The 25361-nt window shown below is 33.6% G+C and overlaps 1 protein-coding gene across 12 annotated transcripts in view; it reads left to right on the top strand.

Moving 5' to 3' along the window:
- LOC134602746 (protocadherin gamma-A4-like) overlaps window positions 1-25361 on the top strand; it is a 347761-nt gene that overhangs the window by 72400 nt on the left and 250000 nt on the right. For 2 of the 12 annotated variants that reach the window (XM_063448000.1, XM_063447999.1), the window contains exon 1: window positions 7128-9623. The exons of 8 other annotated variants lie outside the window; for them this stretch is intronic. In XM_063448000.1, the coding sequence (XP_063304070.1) occupies window positions 7191-9623 (2433 nt within the window). In that variant the 5' untranslated portion in view covers window positions 7128-7190. Of the gene's footprint in view, window positions 1-7127; window positions 9624-21597; window positions 24077-25361 lie in introns of those variants that run through there. 2 more of the 12 variants (XM_063447998.1, XM_063447993.1) reach the window with 1 other exon arrangement.

Genomic DNA, 25361 nt, shown 5'->3' with positions numbered 1-25361 from the left:
ATTTAATATTTTTGGATAAGCTTTTCCAATTATTTAATATGTTTTGATAAACTTTTAAGATGATCTGAAATTATGAAAAATATTTTAATATTATATTTTTGATATATTGATATTTTATATGAAATATATTTGATATATTTCATATATGATATTTTTATATTTCAAATAAACAACAATATTTTATAAGTTTGTCCAAAAATATTAAAGCATTTGGAATTCCCAAAGTATCAAAACATAAGAGCATTAATGTGAAAGTACCTTTGAACCATGAAGAGATATAGTTTTCTTTTCTTATGAATTATTGTGTAGAGAACATTGAAATTCCTATCTAGATTTTAGAAAATGATTTAAGATAATACTGAAGAAACCAGTGTTTGTTGATCATTTTCAGGGGGGTGTGTGCAAACAGGACAAAGCAACCTTAAGAATTTCTACAACATAAATATGCAGATTATACTTCAAGGATATCTAAAAGATAGATCCCTGCATGTTTTAGTTTTAAAACTGTATTAATGCTTTGTCACTAGAAAGGCTGGCAAAGCATCATGGGCGGCAGATTGCTACAACATTTGGTAATCTACATTTTGATCACCTGCCAAAATCAAGTTACATTATATAAAACACCAAAAGAAAAGGATATGGTAATAGTTATACCAAATCGACTTACCTACGAAGTACAGTGTCAGTCAGCAACATCAATAAACAGTATTTTAATGTGTAAAAAGGGACATTGGCTCTTGTTAATATGAGGTGGAAAAACAATTATTTTATACTTTTATCCATAAGTAAAACTCCACTTTACAAATGCAATTCAGTTTTAAGCTCAAGTGTTCAGTAAAGACATTTGACATGATAGGAGAAGGCTTTTTGAGCTTAAATTAGTTACATTATTTATAATACTATGCAAATATAGTGGTCAGGTGATCATTCCATAAGTTATATACAGGGAGTGCAGAATTATTAGGCAAATGAGTATTTTGACCACATCATCCTCTTTATGCATGTTGTCTTACTCCAAGCTGTATAGGCTCGAAAGCCTACTACCAATTAAGCATATTAGGTGATGTGCATCTCTGTAATGAGAAGGGGTGTGGTCTAATGACATCAACACCCTATATCAGGTGTGCATAATTATTAGGCAACTTCCTTTCCTTTGGCAAAATGGGTCAAAAGAAGGACTTGACAGGCTCAGAAAAGTCAAAAATAGTGAGATATCTTGCAGAGGGATGCAGCACTCTTAAAATTGCAAAGCTTCTGAAGCGTGATCATCGAACAATCAAGCGTTTCATTCAAAATAGTCAACAGGGTCGCAAGAAGCGTGTGGAGAAACCAAGGCGCAAAATAACTGCCCATGAACTGAGAAAAGTCAAGCGTGCAGCTGCCAAGATGCCACTTGCCACCAGTTTGGCCATATTTCAGAGCTGCAACATCACTGGAGTGCCCAAAAGCACAAGGTGTGCAATACTCAGAGACATGGCCAAGGTAAGAAAGGCTGAAAGACGACCACCACTGAACAAGACACACAAGCTGAAACGTCAAGACTGGGCCAAGAAATATCTCAAGACTGATTTTTCTAAGGTTTTATAGACTGATGAAATGAGAGTGAGTCTTGATGGGCCAGATGGATGGATTGGTAAAGGGCAGAGAGCTCCAGTCCGACTCAGACGCCAGCAAGGTGGAGGTGGAGTACTGGTTTGGGCTGGTATCATCAAAGATGAGCTTGTGGGGCCTTTTCGGGTTGAGGATGGAGTCAAGCTCAACTCCCAGTCCTACTGCCAGTTTCTGGAAGACACCTTCTTCAAGCAGTGGTACAGGAAGAAGTCTGCATCCTTCAAGAAAAACATGATTTTCATGCAGGACAATGCTCCATCACACGCGTCCAAGTACTCCACAGCGTGGCTGGCAAGAAAGGGTATAAAAGAAGAAAATCTAATGACATGGCCTCCTTGTTCACCTGATCTGAACCCCATTGAGAACCTGTGGTCCATCATCAAATGTGAGATTTACAAGGAGGGAAAACAGTACACCTCTCTGAACAGTGTCTGGGAGGCTGTGGTTGCTGCTGCACGCAATGTTGATGGTGAACAGATCAAAACACTGACAGAATCCATGGATGGCAGGCTTTTGAGTGTCCTTGCAAAGAAAGGTGGCTATATTGGTCACTGATTTGTTTTTGTTATGTTTTTGAATGTCAGAAATGGATATTTGTGAATGTTGAGATGTTATATTGGTTTCACTGGTAAAAATAAATAATTGAAATGGGTATATATTTGTTTTTTGTTAAGTTGCCTAATAATTATGCCCAGTAATAGTCACCTGCACACACAGATATACCCCTAAAATAGCTATAACTAAAAACAAACTAAAAACTACTTCCAAAAATATTCAGCTTTGATATTAATGAGTTTTTTGGGTTCATTGAGAACATGGTTGTTGTTCAATAATAAAATTAATCCTCAAAAATACAACTTGCCTAATAATTCTGCACTCCCTGTAGAACTTTAAAGTGTGTACCCAATGATTGATCCTAACAAAATGCCCCATTATTATCACTCAAAGACTGGGAAAAAATATATAAATAGCAGGTAAAAGTTCTTCAAAAACTGTCACATTATTTTCAAATGTTAAGGAAAGTTTGGTCACCTGTGAATGTGAGTAAGCATCTGAAAGGATGTCATGGTGGCGCTCATGATAATTTTCATCAAATCCACTAAGGTCAAACATTTTCTGCTTACAATTTCAAAGAACCACAATATTTTTATATTGTTTCTAGCTTCTATATGGTTCTTTGGTTAATCTAAAGTATAAGGTAGTTTTGTAAATTTAATATGCATGATAAACAATACATTTACATGTATATGATACAGAAAAAAGAATGTAATTGAAATGCCATTTGGTATTTGTGTTGCAATGCCGTTTCTGTTTAACTCAGATTTTTTAATTTTTAAGTTTTTATATTATGTGCATAATGAATATATTTGTGAAATAGTTTTTTTTTTTTTTTTTTTTTTTTAAAAGATCAGACTATTCTTCTGGTGCTTTATATTTAATTGACTTTTTTTGTTTTAAATCAGATGTTTAGGTTTACATTTTGTAATTTGCTTGTTCTATCGCTATAGCAATTTTACTCCCACTGCGCTATCGCATGGAAAATATGAAATAATTAAAAACAGACTCACATTAAAATATTAGTAAGCTGAAATAAAGAATATGTTTTAAAGACTTGCATTATATGCAGAGTAAAGGACAATATCTTACCAATATATTTAAGAATTTTGTTATGACATGTAATAGTTATTTACAATGTGAACATTTATTATGCACAAGCAGTTTTTACACTAGGAAAATCCCGTATTATTCAAATACTATATTAAATTCTATTAATGAACTGGCACTCATGAAACCTCAAGTATTATGCACAATCATTAGCTACTGTGCTTTCAGTTAAAAAAAAAAAAACACACGAAAAACAGTGCTAATAGTTTTCAATGTACAAACTAGTTTTATTTCAAACAAAACATAATACATTTTCTATTTGACCTGGAGTTTTAATCCCGACTTTAAGCCCTATATGCTGCGACTAACTGGGTATCTTGCTCACCCACCTCACGGTGCTCTCATTGAGAGCGGGGTTGGGGTATCGTGGACTCTCCAGGTGCACTTATAGTGGCATTTATTATTCCCATTAAGGACTACGTGTTGTGTAGAAGCCCATTGTAACAGATGCTGTGGATTTAAACTAATCTCTCTCTTATAATTTATATTTTAGCTTAGCTCTACCACCACCAGCTTAGCTCTACCACCACAGTTACCTTTTATTCCAGTTATAAATTCCTACTGGTGCATAACCTACAGTTTATTTGATCTCATTGGAGAGCTAATACTAGACCTGTTTGAGATAGCCTGTTTCACTATTCACTTAAACAAAGTCCAGCTTAACTATTCTCACTTCTTATTATTATTATAAAAATGTGCCGGATGATCGTTTGCCATGAAATTGTTCTAATATGTATTTTTATATGCTTGCATCTGTTGTTGTGGCACTGCAAGACTGTCTGTATCTTCTATTTGGGATCTCTAGATTCATACATAAAATTCCTTTTTCATTATAGAATTTATATTCAATCAATATATTTCACTACTTCTATTAGCAAATGCAATATACTCTAATGGTTTGTTGTAATACATTTTAATTGTATTAAACAAAGAGAAAAGTCATTCAGACACTTAACATCTGAATTTCTTAGTAGTTCAGTTCCGCATTATACTACTGAGCGCCGCTGTTTAACCAATAAGGAGAAGAATACAGAGCTGGAGATCCACTGATATTTCCATCAGTAACACACACTGCAGATCTGCAAGGAGAAACACAGCCATTTATGGATTCCCATGAAGAGCAGGCAGCATAAATGTTTATATTCCCATCAAAAAAGTACATTTAGCACTGAATTCTATCTTAAGGATAACAAACAATGAAAATATAAAGAAAATAAACTGTTGCAGAAGATTTCATACACTGAGAATTGCATAGAAGAAAAGCCTGAATTTAAGAACTACAAATGGATCAGAGAGCAAGTGCTGTGTTTTTTTCATATCCAGCCTAAAAAAGGAAAGATAATTAACAGGAATTTAGATTTTGAACTGACAAGATTTTTTTTTAAAATGTCTAAACAAGTAAAAGATGGAGGTGGCCTTGTCACCCATTGCAAAGTTATACATGAGATATTAGATGTAAATGATAATGATCCTGAGATATCTTACCTCATTGCTTACTTCTATTTCTGAGAATTATATACCTGTCACAGTAGTAGTGCTGATTTAAGTTCACCACCAATACTCAGGGAACTTGAAATAATAGAAAAGGTAAATTATAAAATTTTTATAAAATGTTGACATCAGTTGGTGTAGAGAGGGATAAAAGCTCAATCTACAAGTTTTCATTTCTGGCAGTTGGCAGCGGATAACCTGCACTTACCAGTAAAACAATTGTTATACTAGATAGATTAGACATTAATGACAATGCAGTAATATTTATGAAAACTGCTTACCATTTGCCAGAAGAGCTTCAGCATATGGTATACATGATTTAATGCTAAAGTTGCTTATTCAACTTCCAACATAAATACAAATTATTGTCCAATACCTTCTTATTCTTCTACTAATGTAGAACTTGGAGTTCTCTATGCTCAATGATTATTTGGTTATGAGCAGAACAAGGAGTTTCTGATACAGATAACTGCTAAAGACAATCTATACCCATCTCTTAGTTGCAATACATCAATATTTCTCCATATAGTGGATAAATATAATACACCTACATTTTTTGTACCCATCACCAGAAAGTAAGGGTGAAGCTTTGTTTGAAATTGTCCCTTTAATATCTAAAGAAGGCTATTTAATAACTAGTGTAATTGCAGTGGATGCCAATTCTGGATGTTATGTTTGGTTTTCGTACCATTTAATTCAAACATCTACACCTGTGCACATTAATATCAGCCAGCACACAGGTAAAATTAGGACATCACATTCTTTTCAAGAGAAGGCTATGTCAAAGCACAAGTTAGTGGCTATGGTTAAGGACAATAGAGTCATGTATTTGTCTGCCACTGTTATATTAACATTTATTGTTGGAGATTATTTTTTACAGGTGTTACCTTAACTAAGTAATTAAAACATAGATGAAGGCTCTTCATCTATATTGCAAATGTATTTAGTGATTAGTAATTGTGTAATTTTGGTTGATATCAAACTCTTCCTCTACTTTATTGTCTCTCAGCACAAATCTTTATTCTCAAGATCCTTGATTGCTCTCTCAGTATGACAATAGACCTTTGCCTTTACCCTACTCATACAATGTGTATGTCACTTTGGATTTCAGTGAAAGTGAGTTTACCTTTTTGAAAATAAATCAAAATGTACCTATAGGCAATCTTCTTGATACTGACGACTCAGTATTTGAAAAAAAAAGTCTAAAAATGTGTCAATTCATATTTTTCATATTACTTTTATACGGATTACTTAAGGTATATTGTTCACATTCTCCTAGAAAAAAAAAGGTTCAGGAAAGTAATCAGACAAATCAAAAAGGCACAGATTTTGTAAATATTTTACAGTACACTAATGAGCACATTTCAATTTTTGACACCATGAGTGGAACTCTGAATAACAAATCAAAACAATCATGCTAGTTTATTTAGTCGTTTGTTTAGTGATTAGTCTATATGGCAGTTTGGAAATCAGGAATACAGACAATCACACGATCCACCCAAAATTGTAATGAAATGAATTTCCAAGTCTAATAAATACTTACTGTTTATGTTACTGTTTCATTGCTATTTGGTTGTATAAAATAATAGGGAAATATATAAGCTGAGAAATCAAAAAGAAAATATATATGTATATAAAATATAATAATATTCAAAATAACAAATATAGAAGAGGAAAAGTGGAAATGGAAAATTATTATTATTATATTTCAAAATGTGTGAGCTTATGTTTGTGTGTATGAAATGAAAGTGATTATTTTGCTCAGTAACATTATTATTTTATGAAAAAGCAAAGTAAAATTATTTTAGCTGTTTGCTGACATTTTTTGTTTTTATTTTGCAAATCACCTTTATCAAATGTTATATATATATATATATGTATATATATATATATATATATATATATATATATACATATATATATATATATATATATATATAGTGATTATTGTACCATAATATCCTATTATTGTTTTATTAATAATTTACTATTACCTGATAATTATTTATTACATTTACCCCAGTTTATTTCTTGTATCAATATTTTACTTGTTCCATATTGATTGTTCGTTTTATTATAAAAATGTTACATTTTTCAATAAAAACATTTTTTAAAACCTTTATCAAGCAAATATTATAGTTAACCTCTATTACAAGTTAATTGTGTAAAATAATAAGCATACTGGAAATATATTTTCTTAGTAATGCAGTTCCTATTTTATACCTCTGAGCGCCGCTGTTTGACCAATAAGCAGAGAAATACAAAGCTGGAGATCCACTGATATTTCCATCAGTAACACACACTGCAGATCTGCAAGAAGAAACACAGCCATTTTGGATTCTCCTTCAGTTAGGATTAATAACTAAACATTTTTTTCTCAACTGGATTAAACATTGACTATATAAAGAAGACTAGTCTGGAGGATGGATATGAAAACAGAGTATACAAAGACAAACAAAGGAATCAGATGGCAAGTAGTTTTTTCCTTCTTACTTTTATGGCTTTGTCATTCAGTCTCTGGTCAGCTCCATTATTCCATTGCTGAAGAAATGAGAAAAGACTCTGTTATAGCTAATATTGCAGAAGATCTTGATTTAGATATTAAGCAGCTCTCATTTAGAAGATTTCATATTGTTTCACGTATTTCTGAGAAATATTTTTCTATAAATTTAGAAAATGGAAATTTATATGTTAAAGACAGGATAGATAGGGAGACACTGTGTGGGGCAGCAGCTCAATGCTTACTAACTTTTGATGCAGTTGTTGCAAACCCTTTAAATGTTTATAGGGTCAGCATTGAAATTGAGGATATAAATGATAATTCACCCAGATTTTTTCATGACATTATTAATTTAGAAATGATTGAACTTAGTTTACCTGGAACAAGATTTGTTTTAGAAAATGCACGAGATCCAGATATTGGAATTAATTCTGTACAAACATACAAGCTCAGTGATAATCAGCATTTTACACTGAGTGAAAAGACCAGCACTGATGGTAGCAAATTTCCAGAGTTGGTCTTAGAGAAACCTTTAGATCGGGAGACAAAAAACATACATGAATTGATTCTAACAGCAGTTGATGGGGGAAATCCAATTAGATCTGGAAGTGCTTTAATCAGAATAGTTGTTTCTGATGTCAATGATCATTTTCCTATATTTACTCAAGAAATATATAAAGTGAGAATAAGTGAAAATACTCAAATCAATGCCACTGTGCTTTATGTAAATGCAACTGACCAAGATGAAGGCATCAATGCACAGATCATGTATTCCTTCGGCAGCATTTTTGGAGAAGATCCTCACACTATTGTATTTAGCATTGATCCTATGAAAGGGGAAATTAAAACTAATAGGAATTTGGACTTTGAGACAACAAAGAATTATGAAATGTCTGTACAAGCAAGGGATGGAGGTGGTCTTGTTGCCCATTCCAAGTTATTAATTGAAATATTAGATGAAAATGACAATGCCCCTGAGATAATCATTACATTGCTAACAAATCCTATTCCAGAGGATTCTCCACCTGGCACAGTGATAGCACTGATTGAAGTCCACGATCATGATTCAGAAGAAAACAGAGACATTGACTGTAAACTTTTAGAAGACCTACCATTTGAAATATTAATATCATCAGAGAACTATTACAGAATTGTTACAACTCTTGCCATGGACAGAGAAACGCAATCAAGTTATAAGATAACAATTCTAGCAACAGACAGAGGATCACCCTCACTATCCAGCATGAAAGTAATAAAGCTAGATATATCAGATGTAAATGACAATCCACCAGTATTTACAAAGTCTATATATGTAGCGTATGTGCCAGAAAACAATTTACCAGGAACTTCAATATACAGCATACAAGCATCTGATCTTGATAGTGGAGACAATTCGAAAATAACATATTCAATGTACAGCATGAATACAGAAGAAATTTCTGTATCTTCTAGTCTTTCCATTAATATAGAGACTGGGGTTATATATGCGCAGAGATCGTTTGATTATGAGCAGCATAAGGAATTTCAAATCCAAATAAATGCAAAAGACAATGGAGCACCATCACTGAGTAGTAATGCAACTTTAGTTATACATATAATAGATCAAAATGATAATACACCTAAAATATTATATCCATCAAGAGAAAGTGGAGATTCAGTTTTGGTAGAGATGGTGCCCTTGGCCTCTAAAGAAGGTGCTTTAATAACTAAGGTGGTTGCTATAGATGCTGATTCTGGACATAATGGTTGGCTCTCGTATCACTTTATGCAATCATCAGAGCCATCTTATTTTAGCATTAGTCAGCACACAGGGGAAATAAGAACATCACGTACTATTCAAGAGAAAGATATTTTGAAGCATGTGGCTGTGGTTTTGGTGAAGGACAATGGAGTTCCCTCTCTTTCAGCTACAGTAACCTTAAGCTTCATTGTTGCAGATAACTTTCAACAGATCCTGCCAAAACTCACCAATCAATTCAGCAATGATGACTCCAAATCCAATATGCAAATGTACCTGGTAATTGCTCTGGTGGTCATTTCTCTATTTTTTGTTGTAACCATTATGCTAGTATTCATATCAAAAGGCAAAGAAATTAAATCATCCTCAAACATAGGACCTTTCAATACCAATCTTTATTCGCAAGTTGACCCAAGGGTTCTTTCTCAATACAGTGGTGGGACTTTGTCTCTCCCATATTCGTATAACGTGTGTGTGGCTTTGGATTCCAGTGAAGGTGAGTTTACCTTCCTACAGCCAAATGAAAATGTTCCCACGGACAATCTTATTGATGCTGATGATTCAGAACTTGGAAATGAAAATTTACAAAAGAATTTGGCTGTAAACAACCTTACTCAGGTAAGTTACCTCTAAATTTGCTGAGAGAGAGTTATAGAAAAAAAACTGCATATTGATGTATTGATAAATATGTATAATGCATTATGTGCTATGTAGGACATAACGCATTTACTTTTTGGTCCATATAGAGTGCATTACATTATATATAGGAGTTTGGAGTCAAATACTGAGGACTGTACATGATATTGCAGCAAAAAACGTCTTTGTATGACCACATTACCATCTAAATTTCCCTTTGGTATTTAGTGAATGGTATACTTTTGTGGGGTTTTTATTATTGCTTTGGTTTGGTACTTCAAAATGTCAAATAACTATAAAATACATAAAATAAGAAGAGGGAGTAGCACATATTGTGGCTCAGGATGGTATACAACCCACGCAAAATAAAAAGTATTGTGAAACACATTAAATGTACTGCTTTTATTACTTTATTAATTTTAATATACAAGTTTATTCAGTAAAGTAGTTAATTTTAATATGCCTTTGGACTTTGGAGATTCCGATCTCTCTGATAGAGCCTGGACCCAGTCCTTTGGTGGGGAAAATAGCACCTCAGCACTTTGCATTAAGCAAAACCTTATTTTTGCTATTTACTTGTGAGTAACAAAAGAACATCAGTGAGCACTATATTTTTTATTTTTGAGTTGATTGTCACACTTTGGAAACAATACCCTTTAAACTATTATTATCATCTAAGAGCTATTATAGAATTTTTACAACAAAATTGATTGGTGGAGAAACAAATTTAATTTATAATATCATAATTCTTGCAACTGACAAAGGTTCTGCTCCATTTTCCACAAGAAAAAGAATAACATTTATTTATATATATAAAATAATAACAAATCTTGCACTCCCCTCAAAAAACTAATATAATGCCCGGTGCTTGTCCAGACAAAAACACAAAAATATTAAAGGAATTTAGAATTGTTATAATTTTATATAAAGTCCTTGAAGTGCTGTCCTTTAATATTTCTGTATATATATATCATATCAACAACAATACTCCAGTATTTAAGAAATCTACTTATTTAGCTTACATTCGAGAAAATAGTTTACATATTTAATCTCTAGCCAAATACAGCCAAATTCAGTATCCTCCTATCTTTAATTAATATAGAGACTGAGGTGATCTACGCTCAGAGAACATTTGATTACGAGCAACAAAAGACATTTAAAATCTATGTAACCTCTAAGGAAAAGGGATCTATATCTCGGAGTAGCAATAGAACATTAATTATCCATATAGTGTATTAAAAAAATTAACCGAACATTCTCTTTTCGTCAAAGGAAAGTGCTGATTCAGTTTGATTTGAGAAGGTCCCTTTGTCATCTTAAGAAGGTACTTTAACAACTAAGTTGGTTGCAGTGGACACTGACTCTGGATAAATTGCTTGGCTCTCCTATCATTTACTACAAACATCAGAACCATCTTGCCCAGCATTAGTCAGCTCTCGAGTGAGAAGAGGACTTATGTACCTTTCAAGAAAAATATATTTTGTAGCACGTGGCTGTGGTTTTGGTAAAGGACAATAGTCACCTCTTTGTCTTAAGTTTCATTGGTGCAACCAATTTTCAACAAATGCTTCTTGAACTGAACACTCAACACAACACTTAACACTGAACTCGACACAATATTTGATGTAACTATTATGTTAGCAGTTTTAAAAAAAATGCAAACAAATCAAATCTTTCCAGGCTTTGCTTCTTTCAACACTAATTTGTATGCTCAAGTTGATCCAAGAGTGATTTCAAAAATATAGTGAAGGCACTTTACCTCTGACATAATCTTACACTGTGAGTTTAACTTCTTACACTCAAATCAAAATGAACTTGTAAAAGGTTTAGAAAAAAAACTGACTTAAAAAAAACATATAAAAGTTTATATACACTAAGCAATAATACGCACGTGAGAAAAAAAATAGGGATGGAAGTATCCAGCTAATATTAATATTAGCACTCAAAAGGTTCAAAAGTACACACGTCGCAAATAAATAATGCAGAAATTTATATTTTTTTTTCTGGCACATGTTTATATGAAATACATTTTAAATAAGAACATGTTACATTAATATATTGGCTTTTTAGATAAGTTAGACGTTAGAACATATGTCTGAATGAGATTGGCACATAAAGGAAAGAGGATAATAGAAAGAAGGGAAAAGGAAATCAAAAGAAGTAAAAGTCATAAGTTGTAGTACTTAACTATAGAGAACAAACACAGGGGTGTAAGATAAGAATAGAAAAACTAAGCTATAGTGTAACAATGAATGAAAGGCACATATGGTCACTTTTTAAACTTTGGATATCTGGTTGAGGTAAACTTCTAACACAAGATATGATGGAGGCACAGGAAGGTTTAAGAGAGTAAAAGAAAATGAACACGAATGGTTTGGGTATTTACAGGCTAATGTATCTATACCCTGATGTTTTTTAAGGTTCATTATTTAAATTTTATGAATAATATATGAAGGGATAGAAATTTGATTGCTTTCTGGTTAACCCTCCTGGAGTTTATATGGGTTTTTTTTTCCCTTCCCCCTCTTGTCTGCATCCTGTGTCTTGCGATTAACCACTAGTGTGGTTACCTTTTATAGCTGCACAGCTGTCATAAGGTGATGCACTCTTTAGGGGGACTTTTCCCTCTCGACCTAAGAAAGAGGGTTATTCTATGTTTTATGTTAGCGTGTATTTTTGTAGATGGCCAAAGGGTTGTTTTTTTTGTGGAAGATAATGGTGTTGGGCAACCCCCGGGTAAATGATTCTGGAGAACAAGATAGAAATATAAGATTTGTTCTATGAAATTTGCCTCTCTAAATGTAAGAGGACTGAATAGTCCTCAAAAGCAAATAATTTTCCAAAAGAGATGAGTCTATACGAGTATGTGGCGGTCAACTGATAAACAAAGGATTAAATATAAAAAAGAAGGATGGCAACTCTTATATCAGCTAAGGTTGCATTCAACTTAATTCATCAAGATAGTGATAAGTAAGGAAGGAATCACATTTTAATATGCAAACTTAACAATCAGGCCTATACTATTGTTAATGTTTATTCACCGAATCACTCCCCCAATAGATTAATTCAAAAACTATTTAGTAAAGTAGAAAGGATAGGACAAGGGAGAATTATATATCTTCGGGACTTTAATAATATTTTAGACCCAGCTTTAAATAGAACTAGCCTGAAGAGAAAGGGCAACGATAGTTATAATAAAGGAGCATCTAAGGCCTTCGGCGACATCTTTAGGAGAGGCCTGGTCACAGTGTGACCTGTGGCAGGTATAGCACCCCCAAGAAAGAGATTACACATGCTTTTCTCTCACACACCAGGTGTACTCAAGAATTGACTATTTCATGGCTGATGCGGACACAACAAAAAGAGTTAAAAATATATATATATTATTAGTATAGCCTGTGCAAATCATAATGCACTCTTATTGATAACTAATGATGAGCTCGTCAAAGATAGATCGAACTGGCGATTAAACGATCATCTACTATATAATGAGAAAAACTTAGGTCAGATTAGAGAAACTACTGATTTTTTTTCAAAGAAAATGAAAATAAGGAAATCTCTCTCCCCATAGTATGGTGCGCTTTAAAATGTACGATAAGAGGGTATCTGATAAAACTAGGTTACCAAGAAAAAAAAAAGAAATCTAACAAATTTAGAAGATTTCGATTTAAAGTTAGATAGTCTGGAGAAAATAAATAAGGCAAGCCCATCAATAACAATAGGTAATAAATTAAAAAGAGTTAAAGAGGAAATTAATCACCTACTGATTAAAAATGCGAATGTCTCTTTAGAAAAAGAAAACCTATTATCATAAATGAAATAAGGCAGGCAAGTTGCTCACTAGTAGACTAAAAAATCAAAAAGCCAAGAAAACAATCTCGAAAATTACACAGGGCAATAATACTATCATGGTTCCATCTATGATAGGCCAAGCATCTCAAGAATTTTATTTAAACTTATACAACTAACCAGAGAGACAAGCACAAGTTAATTTAGTGGATTTCTTCAGTGAATATAAAATACATAAAATATCCCAGGATCAATTAGACCTATTAAACAAACCTATTTTAGCAGAGGAGGTCTGTAGAGCCATTAAAAAATGTAAAACTACTAAGTCTTCTGGGATGCTAACTAAAATGTTTAATTATATCATGTCTACGGGCAAAATTATTTCGGAAATGCTAAAAGCACATATAGTGCCTATTCCTAAACAAAATAAAAATCCAGAAATTATAAGCAGCTTTAGGCCCATCTCTCTGTTAAATACAGATATACAGCTATATTCTGCAGTACTTGCAGAAAGAATAAGTTATATAGTACCCACAATTATATATTGGGATCAAGTTGGATTAGTAGGTCTCCAGTTTTTAACATCAGAAGACTGGAAGATGTGATGGATATTGCAAGCAAAAATAGGGTGCCCCTCCTGGCTCTGTTGTTACATGCCAAAAAAGCCTTCAACAGAGTCAGATGGGACTTCTTGGATATGGCACTCCAGGCTTTTGGTTTAAATGGTGACATTAAACGTTCTGTTATGGCTTTGTATACCTCACCGACGCCTAAGGTAATAGGAGGCGGATTTTCCTCTGAATGGTTCTAATTAAAGAATGGGGTGTCCACTCTCACCATTCTTATACCTTATGGTGATTGAACCTTTGGCGAAGGTTAATGGAAAGATATACTGTATATGGATCTTCCATTCATATGATGTTCATATGTATACATTAGTAATTTTATTTTGGTCCTGTGAACATGCCCATATTAATTTGGTTGTATAATATTTATTCATTTTTGGTACCTATTATTTTGACTGTTTGTGTAGGGAAAATACATGGACAGGACATTCCCTTCTTTTATGTTTTTTAAGTATTAGTATAGACATTCCATCTTGGAGCGCTCGGCTCCTGGCCAATTTTGGTCTGCGCTGATATGCATTCCAAGGTGGAACGTGGAAGTGCCGCATGTCTACATTTATTGTAGACGCCAATGTATGCGTTCTAGGGAGGAACGTGGAAGTATTGAACGTTTGCGTCACTAATGCAGACGTCACCATGTCTATCCAATGAGAGACGAGCTCAGACGAAACCCGGAAGTAAAAAACTTTGAGGGCAAATTAAGAACCACCTACATTTATGAATATATAAGGAAGAAGTTTCCTGACTTATCCTATATTCCTGAAGAAGTCTACTTATGACGAAACGCGTTGGATTGAGGTCCTGGACGTTTGTTTCCATTTTTTTTTCTCTTGTTGATATTTTATTTTATGCATAGGTCTTTCTGCTGTTATCTGACTGCCACTCCATTTGCTGTACCTACGGACTTTTCCACACATTTCCACTTGCTAGTGGAGATATGCTGACTGACTGCAGTTTGAATGTAAGTGCAGTCAGTGCAATACATTGTATTTTCTTTTAGCAGTACTGCTCTATATGTTTTTTTCCCCTTTGAGGGTCTGGCATATCGAGAGCATCATTGCTTGCCTCCCAGGATTCTTTCAAAGAGAGACAAGCACCTTCCTAAGACACCCTGAAAGAAAAGGGAGATAAGCACAGATCATCAGTGGCTCTTGTAAGTTCTCTACCTCCGGGATTGAGTCACATATTTCTCTGCATACTTCACTATTGTGTGATTTTTTTATATTTTCTAGATTTCTCAGAGATCATTCCCTGTAATATACAGGTTGTATTTTCTCCATATTTGTATGCTACCCCATTTTAATCTATACTCCTACTCTTTTGGAGTTGTATAGATTTGTTTGGTTTTTCGTATATTGTATTGGTGTAAGTGAGGTACACTTTGGGTGTTGCAGAAAAATAAGATGCGCTATGACTTTAAATAACTTAATAGTGTCCAATAAAATTGTAATTCTTAATATTATATTTAAAGTGCATGTGCAATGTGCAAAACGTGAAAAAAACCAAATGGGGAAACAAATCCACACTTACAATTTTAACGCCACTGGCGTGGATCACCCCTCAGGGTTATGTAAATATGCAAAACAAACACAAGAAACAAAGATCATCGGATAATATGTCTTAAAAACTATAAATATATGTAAGGGGAAAGATTCACACTTACAAAGGTAGCGCAGTAAAAGTCTGCTCTAACTATGATGGCAGAAGTCCTCTTATCTCAGGACTCAGAGACCTTTAGTACTCAGGACTCGTACTCAGATATACTTAAATATTCCAGAACCCTTACAATAAAAAGATTCTTCGAAAGAAAGAAATTTGCAGACACTAAAAAAAGTGATAACCATACCATGTTAAAAAATAGGTCACATTTTTATCCAAGGAACTATAGAACCAGTGCTATCGACATGTTTGAGAAATCTGTCATTGAAGATTTTGACAAATTAAATAAAGATAATTGTAAGAAAAAATCTCAAGACAATCTAAACCCCAGTGAATATAGAGCTTTACAACAACTGAGAAGTAATAAAGAAATTATTATAAAACCAGCGGATAAAGGAGGGAGTATAGTTATTCAAAATACATCAGACTATCTAAAAGAATGTCACCGTCAATTAGGAGATAAAAAAATATATATGGAACTTAAGAAAGATCCCACTCCAGATATTAAATTATCTCTTGATATTTTATTAGACAGAGGAAAGGAAGATGGAATTTTAAATGAAAAAAAGAGTATAAATTTATTAAAATAGAATCTCCGAGAATACCCGTTTTTTATACTTTGCCAAAAGTGCATAAAGATTTAAGCTACCCTCCCGAAAGACCGATTGTGTCTGGGATAGGTTCAATTACATCTAACCTTTCCAAATATGTAGATATATGGCTACAGAATATAGTAAAAGATATGCCCTCATACTTGAAAGACACCACAGATATGATAAAGACTCTAAAAAATGTACAGTGGTCAGATGGGTATATCTTGGTTACCTCAGACGTATCCGCTTTATATACATCAATTCCTCACACTTTAGGTTGTAACACAGTACGAAAATGCTTAGAAAAATCAGAGACATTGTCTAATGAGCATGTTGTTTTTATTATAGATAGCATTAAATTGATTTTAGAAAATAACTATTTTTTATTTAATTCTAAATTTTACTTACAACAACAAGGTACGGCTATGGGGACCAGGTTCGCGCCTAGCTACGCAAATTTATTTATGTCAGGTTGATAAGAAGAAGCCATCTACTGTCATAGATCCTGGGGGACGAACCTGGTCTCCTACAAGAGATATATTGACGACCTGTTTTTTATATGGAGAGATTCCCAAAAAGATTTGGAATTTTTTTTAAAAGAAATTAATCAGAACTCCTGGGGCATACAATTAACTAGTAATTTTAGTACACAAAATATTAACTTTTTAGACTTGGAGATTTATGTTGAGGAAGGGGTTTTAAAAACATTTAAAAAAAAAAAAAAAAAAGTAGACGCAAATAGCTACGTACTGTATAACAGTGGACACTACACCCCGTGGCTTAACAATATTCCCAAAGGACAACTGCAACGTATACGAAGAAATTGTACAGACAAAGACATTTTTGAAGAGCAAGCGAAAACTGTAATGAATAAATTTTCCCAAAAAGAATACCCTAATGAACTATTACTCAAAGCCTATGAGGAAGTAAATAAATTAGACCAAGATTTTTTAATTTATAAAAATAGTAATAAAATGAGTGGAGATAACACTCTTCAACCTCTGGTTTTAGATTTTAACAAAGATTCACAAAAACTCAAATCCATTGTAAATAAACACTGGCATCTACTAAGGAAAGATAAAGAACTAAATAATATTATTCCACAAAAAATGTTTATCACTTTTAGAGGGGCTACTAATTTAAAACAAATACTCACGTTTAACCACCCCAAAAGAGAAGTGCCTGAAACATTTTTAAGTAATAATAAAAAAGGATTTTATTCATGGACTGCAGTATGTAGGGAGAACGATCCGTCCGCTACATAGAAGAATTTATGAACACGTTAATAATATACGCAAGGGATTTGAGTTACATAGTGTGTCTGCTCACTTCAAAAAATATCACAACAAAGATCCGAGCGGACTAACCTTTGTAGGGATACAAGAAGTTAAAAAATCCTGGCGAGGAGGGGACCATATACAGCACATAGGTAGAGAAAAAATGAAATGGGTCCATAAACTGGGAACCCTAGAACCAATGGGCCTTAACATTGAATTTGATCTTTTTAATTTTTTATAATGTTTTTAACTTTCTCATCATTTGTACTTGCTCTGTTTACAATGTTCTTTTTACTCTATTAGTAGGATGTGGGACATTCTAATATAGCTGCTATCACATCTTGTATGATGTTATCTATTTAATTGTATCATAAAAAATATATGTGTACCTGTTTTATATTAATTTGTGTTTGGCTTGTATTTATAATATGGTTATATATCTAAATGTTTTAAATCTCCTATACAGATATGTATGGCAATACTAGTACTATTAGTAATATTAGCTTTTATATTTTTTACTTCAATATATATGTGCCGTTTAGGCGATATGCCTAAACAATAGAGACTGGACGTTTTAATTATGGAGTCATCAGGTGACTCAGGACCAATAGACTTTCTTGTCATAAAGTTCACGCCCAGAAAGACCGTCATAAAAACTAACAGGACAGCAGGATCCAATACGTGATCTGAGGAAGCCGATCTGGCGAAACGCGTCATCACGCACGACGTCACCACGTGATCGCTCCGAAACCCGGAAGTATCTACTTGCGGTGGCAATACTTATCAGCCGGCGGATACAAACATCACATATCGTGACCGCTGGATAAGGAGAATCGTTTGGACGGGTGACTTAGAAGCTATTTTACTATTGTATCACTCTGTGTGAATTACTTTTAAATTCTTCATTTAATAAAGTGCTTCAGAAGGATTTTGCTGCTGTCCTGAGTACTAAAGGTCTCTGAGTCCTGAGATAAGAGGACTTCTGCCATCATAGTTAGAGCAGACTTTTACTGCTCTACCTTTGTAAGTGTGAATCTTTCCCCTTACATATATTTATAGTTTTTAAGACATATTATCCTATGATCTTTGTTTCTTGTGTTTGTTTTGCATATTTACATAACCCTGAGGGGTGATCCACGCCAGTGGCGTTAAAATTGTAAGTGTGGATTTGTTTCCCTATTTGGTTTTTTTCACGTGTTGCACATTGCACATGCACTTTAAATATAATATTAAGAATTACAATTTTATTGGACACTATTAAGTTATTTAAAGTCATAGCGCACCTTATTTTTCTGCAATGTATGTATAGTGGTGTTTTTTAGCTATTTTACACTTTAAGGTGCAGCTTTTATACTGCTTCACTTGTAATAGATAAAATTAGTGTTCACTATCACTAAATATATAGCGCCTTCTGTTTGCCTGTAGATATTTCTTTTACACTTTGGGTGTTAGCACTGTCTTCTGGCTTTTTGGGGTACTATACAGTACATTTTTTTGGTATATAAATGTGAGTGCAATCTATTTAATTATAATTATTATTTATGTAATTATATATATTTATATATCTATATTTTTTCAATAATTTGTATTTATTTTTGTTTTAATATATATATATATGTATATATATATATATATATATATATATATATATATATATATATATATATCACATGGCCCCCGGTGGCCTGATTTGCCGTTAGAGGACTGCCTGGGCTGTCCTTTAGCCAAACATTTCAATAGCAACACAACACGTTTTGACCTTCCCTAGGTCTAGTTTGTGGAGACCTAGGAAAGGTCGAAACACATTGTGTTGCTCTTGGAATGTTTGACTAAAGGCACCTTACTTTTATGTAAGATTTTACTTGTTTTTATGTGAATAAAACTATATGTTTGAATTTAATCTGGTGCTTTTCCATTTCTATGTGCTTTGAGAGGACTTACTGACCAGATATTCAATAGAAAGTACCATCACCACTCCACAAGCTATTATACCTGAGTCAGTCTTGCACAGGCTCTAAAAAATGTGAGTGGTATGTGAATATACTATATATATACACTTAAGTTGTGACTGTAGTACCCTATATGAAATATATTTATTGCAGTAATCTGTGGAATGAAACCTGATTGCGGTATATATCTCTCATATTGATTGTAATACACGTATATATTTTGCACTTGCGCCACCCACTATTCTGTGTTTTTGTATTTCTATGTATTTGGTGGAATGGGTGATTGATTCTTCTAGAGGGGTTGGCAGCACTTTATTAGCACCATTGGAAGTTGCACATTATTTTGTTACATTTAGTATATGGTATGCCTATAAGAAATATCTACAGTGTAAATCTACACACTAACAAAGCAATTTATCGGATTGAAAAATATTCTGCAAAAAAATCTTATCTAAGCATTGTCAACGTATATTTATTTTTTCCTGTCCGAATGTGTTTTACACCCCACCTCCTATAGAATGTAAGCTCGATTGAGCAGGGTCCTCTTAAACCTATCGTTCCTGTAAGTTTTTTGTAATTGTCCTATTTATAGTTAAATCCCCCTCTCATAACATTGTAAAGTGCTATGGAATCTGGTGGCACTATATAAATTGCCATAATAATAATAGAAAAAAGAAAGACCTTTATTACACTAACCCAAACAGTCTCCAATAGCATGCCACTAATTAATACATTATGTATATTGCTATTTAACATTTCAGTTATTATCCTAAAACTATATCTGAGCATAATCAATCAGACTATCTCGAGTAGCTTTTGACAATGCCAACGTTCTAAAGTGAAAGCATTGTCTCCAAGCACTCTTCACCAGGACTTGCAACTTTTCCTAATTCTAGTATTCTTCTTTTCACAAATAAGAAGTATAATCTGTGCATGTTTACATGAACCTCTCTGTCTCATTGTTTGTTTGTTTTTTTTGCTGATCTAATACTTGTTTTCTGGCATTGAACTTTAAAGTTTAATTTAAATTGTGATCTTAAACTACCTTTGAGTCCAAAGGATTGTTCATTATTGCTTCTTAGTGTGTCTTATTTGCGTTCATACTGGTTGTAACATGAGCCTAGGTCCTGTTTACCATTTCATCATATGCATTCAATAAGGAAAATTCCTTTCTGTCTTACATTGTCTTTAAGCTTTAATCAGTAGGAGATTTAAAGTATTATCACTTTACATATTTCTGAGTAAGGCTTTAATTAAGTTATCAAGATAGGCCAGAAATGTTATCAGTCCTGAAATACTGCCCACTACACCATTATGTGACATCATGCTTAAATCACAAGAGTAAGCGTAATAACAACAATTGTAACTTCCAAACAAAAAAAACCTACAAAAAAGTTAATATACAAGAAAATAGAGACAGACAAATTAGCATATAAATTAGTCTCAATTGTGTATACCAAATTATACAAACCGTTTACATTTATACGAATGTGATATATTTTGGTCAATATTGCATTCTCTGTATTTAGTTATGGCACCATATCTTTTCATGTCATTCTCTCGGTGTTGAGCTATAGAAAGGTGTTTACTAAAATATATAATTTAAAGCAACGTTATAGAAGCAAAATCAAGAATGATAGAGTATTGTACCCTGACATTAATACATTTACCTATACAAAATAACTATTTCCCCTTATATTTTGGGCAAGAATATGTTATTCCTATTTGTTTCTTTGAAAGAAGGAAGGTTATTTCTAAAGTTTTATTTTTATGATTATAAAGGAAATTTTGTAATATGTTTTTATTGCCTACATTATAAAAACTAGAGCATTAAATTAGTTTAACTTGGCTTTATTGCATGAATAACAAGTTTCAAGAGAAAATAAAATAATTTCTGCAGTTCCACATTTATACCTCTGAGCGCCGCTGTTTGACCAATAAGGAGAAGAATACAGAGCTGGAGATCCACTGATCTTTACATCAGTAACACACACTGCAGATCTGCAGGAAGAAACACAGCCATTTTTGGATTCTCTCACAAACAGAATACTCTATTTTAGATAAAGATAATATCAAGGAACTTAAAGAAAGCATTAAGAAATTATGGTACCTGCGATGAAAACCCTGGATTCACAGAAATACAAAGGAATCAGATGGCAAGTAATATTTCCCTTCTTATTTTCATGGCTTTGTCATTCAGTATCTGCCCAGCTTCATTATTCCATTGATGAAGAAATGAGAAAAGACTCTGTTATAGCTAATATTGCGAAAGACCTTGGGTTAGATATCAAGCAGCTCTCACTTAGAAAATTTCGTATTGTTTCTCGTGTTTCAGAGAAATATTTTTCTGTAAATTTAGAAAATGGAAATTTATATGTTAAAAACAGAATAGATAGAGAGACACTGTGTGGGGCAACAACTCTCTGCTTACTAACCTTTGATGCAGTGGTGGAAAATCCATTAAGTGTGTTTGGGGTCAACATTGAAATTCAGGATATAAATGATAATTCTCCAAATTTTTTACATGACATTATTAATCTGGAGATTATTGAACTTAGTTTACCAGGCACACGATTTGTTCTACAAAATGCAAATGATCCTGATATCGGCATTAATGCTGTACAGACATACAAGCTCAGTGATAATCGGCATTTTACACTGAGTGAAAAGACCAGCACAGATGGCAGCAAATTTCCAGAACTTGTCTTAGAGAAACATTTAGATCGGGAGACACAACATATTTATGAATTAATTCTAACAGCAGTGGATGGAGGGAATCCCATTAGATCAGGCACTGCTGTCATTAAGGTTATTATTACTGATGCCAATGATAATTTTCCCGTATTTTCACAAGAAGTATATAAAGTGAGTATAAGTGAAAATACTCCAATCGATTCTACTGTGCTACGTGTAAATGCAACTGATCAAGATGAAGGTATTAATGCAGAGATCACATATTCCTTTGGCAAAATGCCAGGAAATTACATTCTTACTTTACCATTCAGCATCCATCCTACAGAAGGAGAGATCAACACAAATAAGTATTTGGACTTTGAGACAACGAAAAATTATGAAATATCTATTCAAGCAAAGGATGGTGGTGGCTTTGTGGCCCATGCCAAAGTAATAATTGAAATATTAGACGAAAATGACAATTCCCCGGAGATATCTATTGCATCACTATCTATTCCAGTTCCTGAGGATTCTTTGCCTGGCACACTAGTAGCACTCATTGAAGTACATGATCATGACTCTGAACATAATGGAGACGTTGACTGTCAAATTTTAGAAAATGTTCCTTTTAAATTATTACTTTCATCAAAAAGTTATTACAGAATTGTTACAACAAAGTCTGTGGATAGAGAGATAAAACCATATTATAACATCACAATTCTTGCAAATGACAATGGATCCCCCAAGCTTACCAGCATGAAAACAATCAAACTGGATATTTTGGATATCAATGACAACCCACCATTATTTATGAAATCTACTTATTTAGCCTATGTGCCAGAAAATAATTTACCTGGAATCTCAATATACAAAATACAGGCATCCGATCAAGATAGTGGGGACAATGCTAAAATAACCTATTCAATGACCAGCACAAATACAGAAAATGTACCAGTATCTTCTTATCTTTCCATTAATATAGAGACTGGTGTTATCTATGCTCAGAGATCCTTTGATTATGAGCAATACAACAAGTTTCAGATTCAAATAACTGCTAAAGACAATGGATCTCCATCTCTAAGTAGCAATACAACACTAATTGTTCATATAATAGATCAAAATGATAATTCACCAAATATTCTCTATCCATCAAGAGAAGGTGCTGATTCAGGTTTGTTTGAGTTCATCCCTTTAACTTCTGAAGAAGATTCTTTAGTAACTAAAGTGGTTGCAGTAGATGCTGACTCAGGACATAATGCTTGGCTCTCGTATCATTTCATGCAAGTCTCAGAGCCATCTTACTTCAGCATTAGTCAGCACTCAGGAGAAATAAGAATATCACGTGCATTTCAAGAGAAGAATATTTTGAAGCATATGGCAGTGGTTTTGGTAAAGGACAATGGAGTTCCCTCTCTGTCAGCTACAGTTACCATAAACTTCATTGTTGCAGATAATGTTCAACAGATGCTTCCAAAGCTCAATAATCAATTCAACAATGATGAACCAAAACTGAATATGCAACTGTACTTAGTAATTGCCCTGGTGATCATTTCCTTATTTTTTGTTCTAACTATTATGTTAGCATTCACATCAAAATGCAAAGAAAATAAATCTTCTGCAGACATTGGTTCTTTCAACACAAATCTCTATTCTCAAGTTGATCCAAGACTGTTTTCCAACTATAGTGGTGGTACTTTACCTCTCCCATACTCGTACAATGTGTGTGTGGCTCTCGATGCCAATGAAAGTGAATTTACCCTCCTAAAGTCAAATCAAAATGCCAAAGTTGACAATCTAATTGATGCTGATGATTCACATCTTGGAAATGATAGTTCAGAAAATAATTTGGTTTTCAATAATCTCATAGAGGTAAGCGATTTAAAAGATTAAAAATATTAACAAGTATGTTATGCTTTAGCCATTGGCAGGGGTTTTTAATAACAATGAAAAAAAAAAGAATGGCTGTTGCCTTCTTGTGTGAGTTTTTATAAGTATTCAGCAAATAATTTTTTTAACTGATAAAGAACTCTGTGATATAATGCTGTAATACATGATTTAATCACAACATTTTTGTTATGCATACGTAAACTGGCAATTTTGGAGTTTGTTAAGTGTGTAAATTTTTACTATTTTATAGCCGTTGAGTCTTGTCAGGTAAAAAAATTAGGTACATGCATTAGGTAAAAGGAAATGGCAGCTGGTAGAGTTATGGCAAAGTTGACTAAATATAATTTGTATTTCTGATCATTAATTTGTTTCTTTAGAATCCTCACAGAATTGTCAATACTACAAACATAATGCTTTGAATTTTCTGTTCTTCATGTAATCATTAGAGATGTCCCAAATAGTTCGCTGGCGAATAGTTCCTGGCGAACATAGCTTGTTCGCGTTCGCCACGGCGGGCGAACATATGCAATGTTTGGTCCGCCTCCTATTCGTTATCATTGAGTAAACTTTGACCCTGTACCTCACAGTCAGCAGACACATTCCAGCCAATCAGCAGCAGACCCTCCCTCCCAGACCCTCCCACCTCCTGGACAGCATCCATTTTAGATTCATTCGGAAGCTGCATTCTTAGTGAGAGGAGGGACAGTGTAGCTGCTGCTGATTTAATAGGGAAATCGATAGCTAGGCTAGTGTATTCAGTGTCCACTACAGTCCTGAAGGACTCATCTGATCTCTGCTGTAAGCACAGCACCCCAAAAAGCCCTTTTTAGGGCTAGAACATCAGTCTGCTTTTTTTTTCCTGTGTAATCTAATTGCAGTTGCCTGCCTGCCAGCGTATGTGTCAGGCTCACAGCGTATACTGTGCCCACTTGCCCAGTGCCACCACTCATATCTGGTGTCACAATAGCTTGCATTTAAAAAAAAACAAAAAGTTTTTGACTGTAATATAATAGCAGTCAGTTTCCTTCACACGTGTGCGTTTCAGGGCCTGCCAGGGCACAGTGTCACACCAGTGCAACTCATATCTGGTGTAACAGTAGTGTACATTTAAAAAAAAACTTTTTTGACTGTGAAATAATAGCAGTCAGTTTCCTTCACGTGTGTGCCTTTCAGGGCCTACCAGGGCACAGTGTCACACCAGTGCAACTCATATCTGGTGTAACAGTAGTGTACATTTAAAAAAAACCTAGAAATTTGACTGTGAAAT

Source organism: Pelobates fuscus, chromosome 3 (assembly GCF_036172605.1).
Source record: "Pelobates fuscus isolate aPelFus1 chromosome 3, aPelFus1.pri, whole genome shotgun sequence".
Taxonomy (NCBI): domain Eukaryota; kingdom Metazoa; phylum Chordata; class Amphibia; order Anura; family Pelobatidae; genus Pelobates; species Pelobates fuscus.
This window is presented reverse-complemented; position numbering and strand designations above follow the sequence as displayed.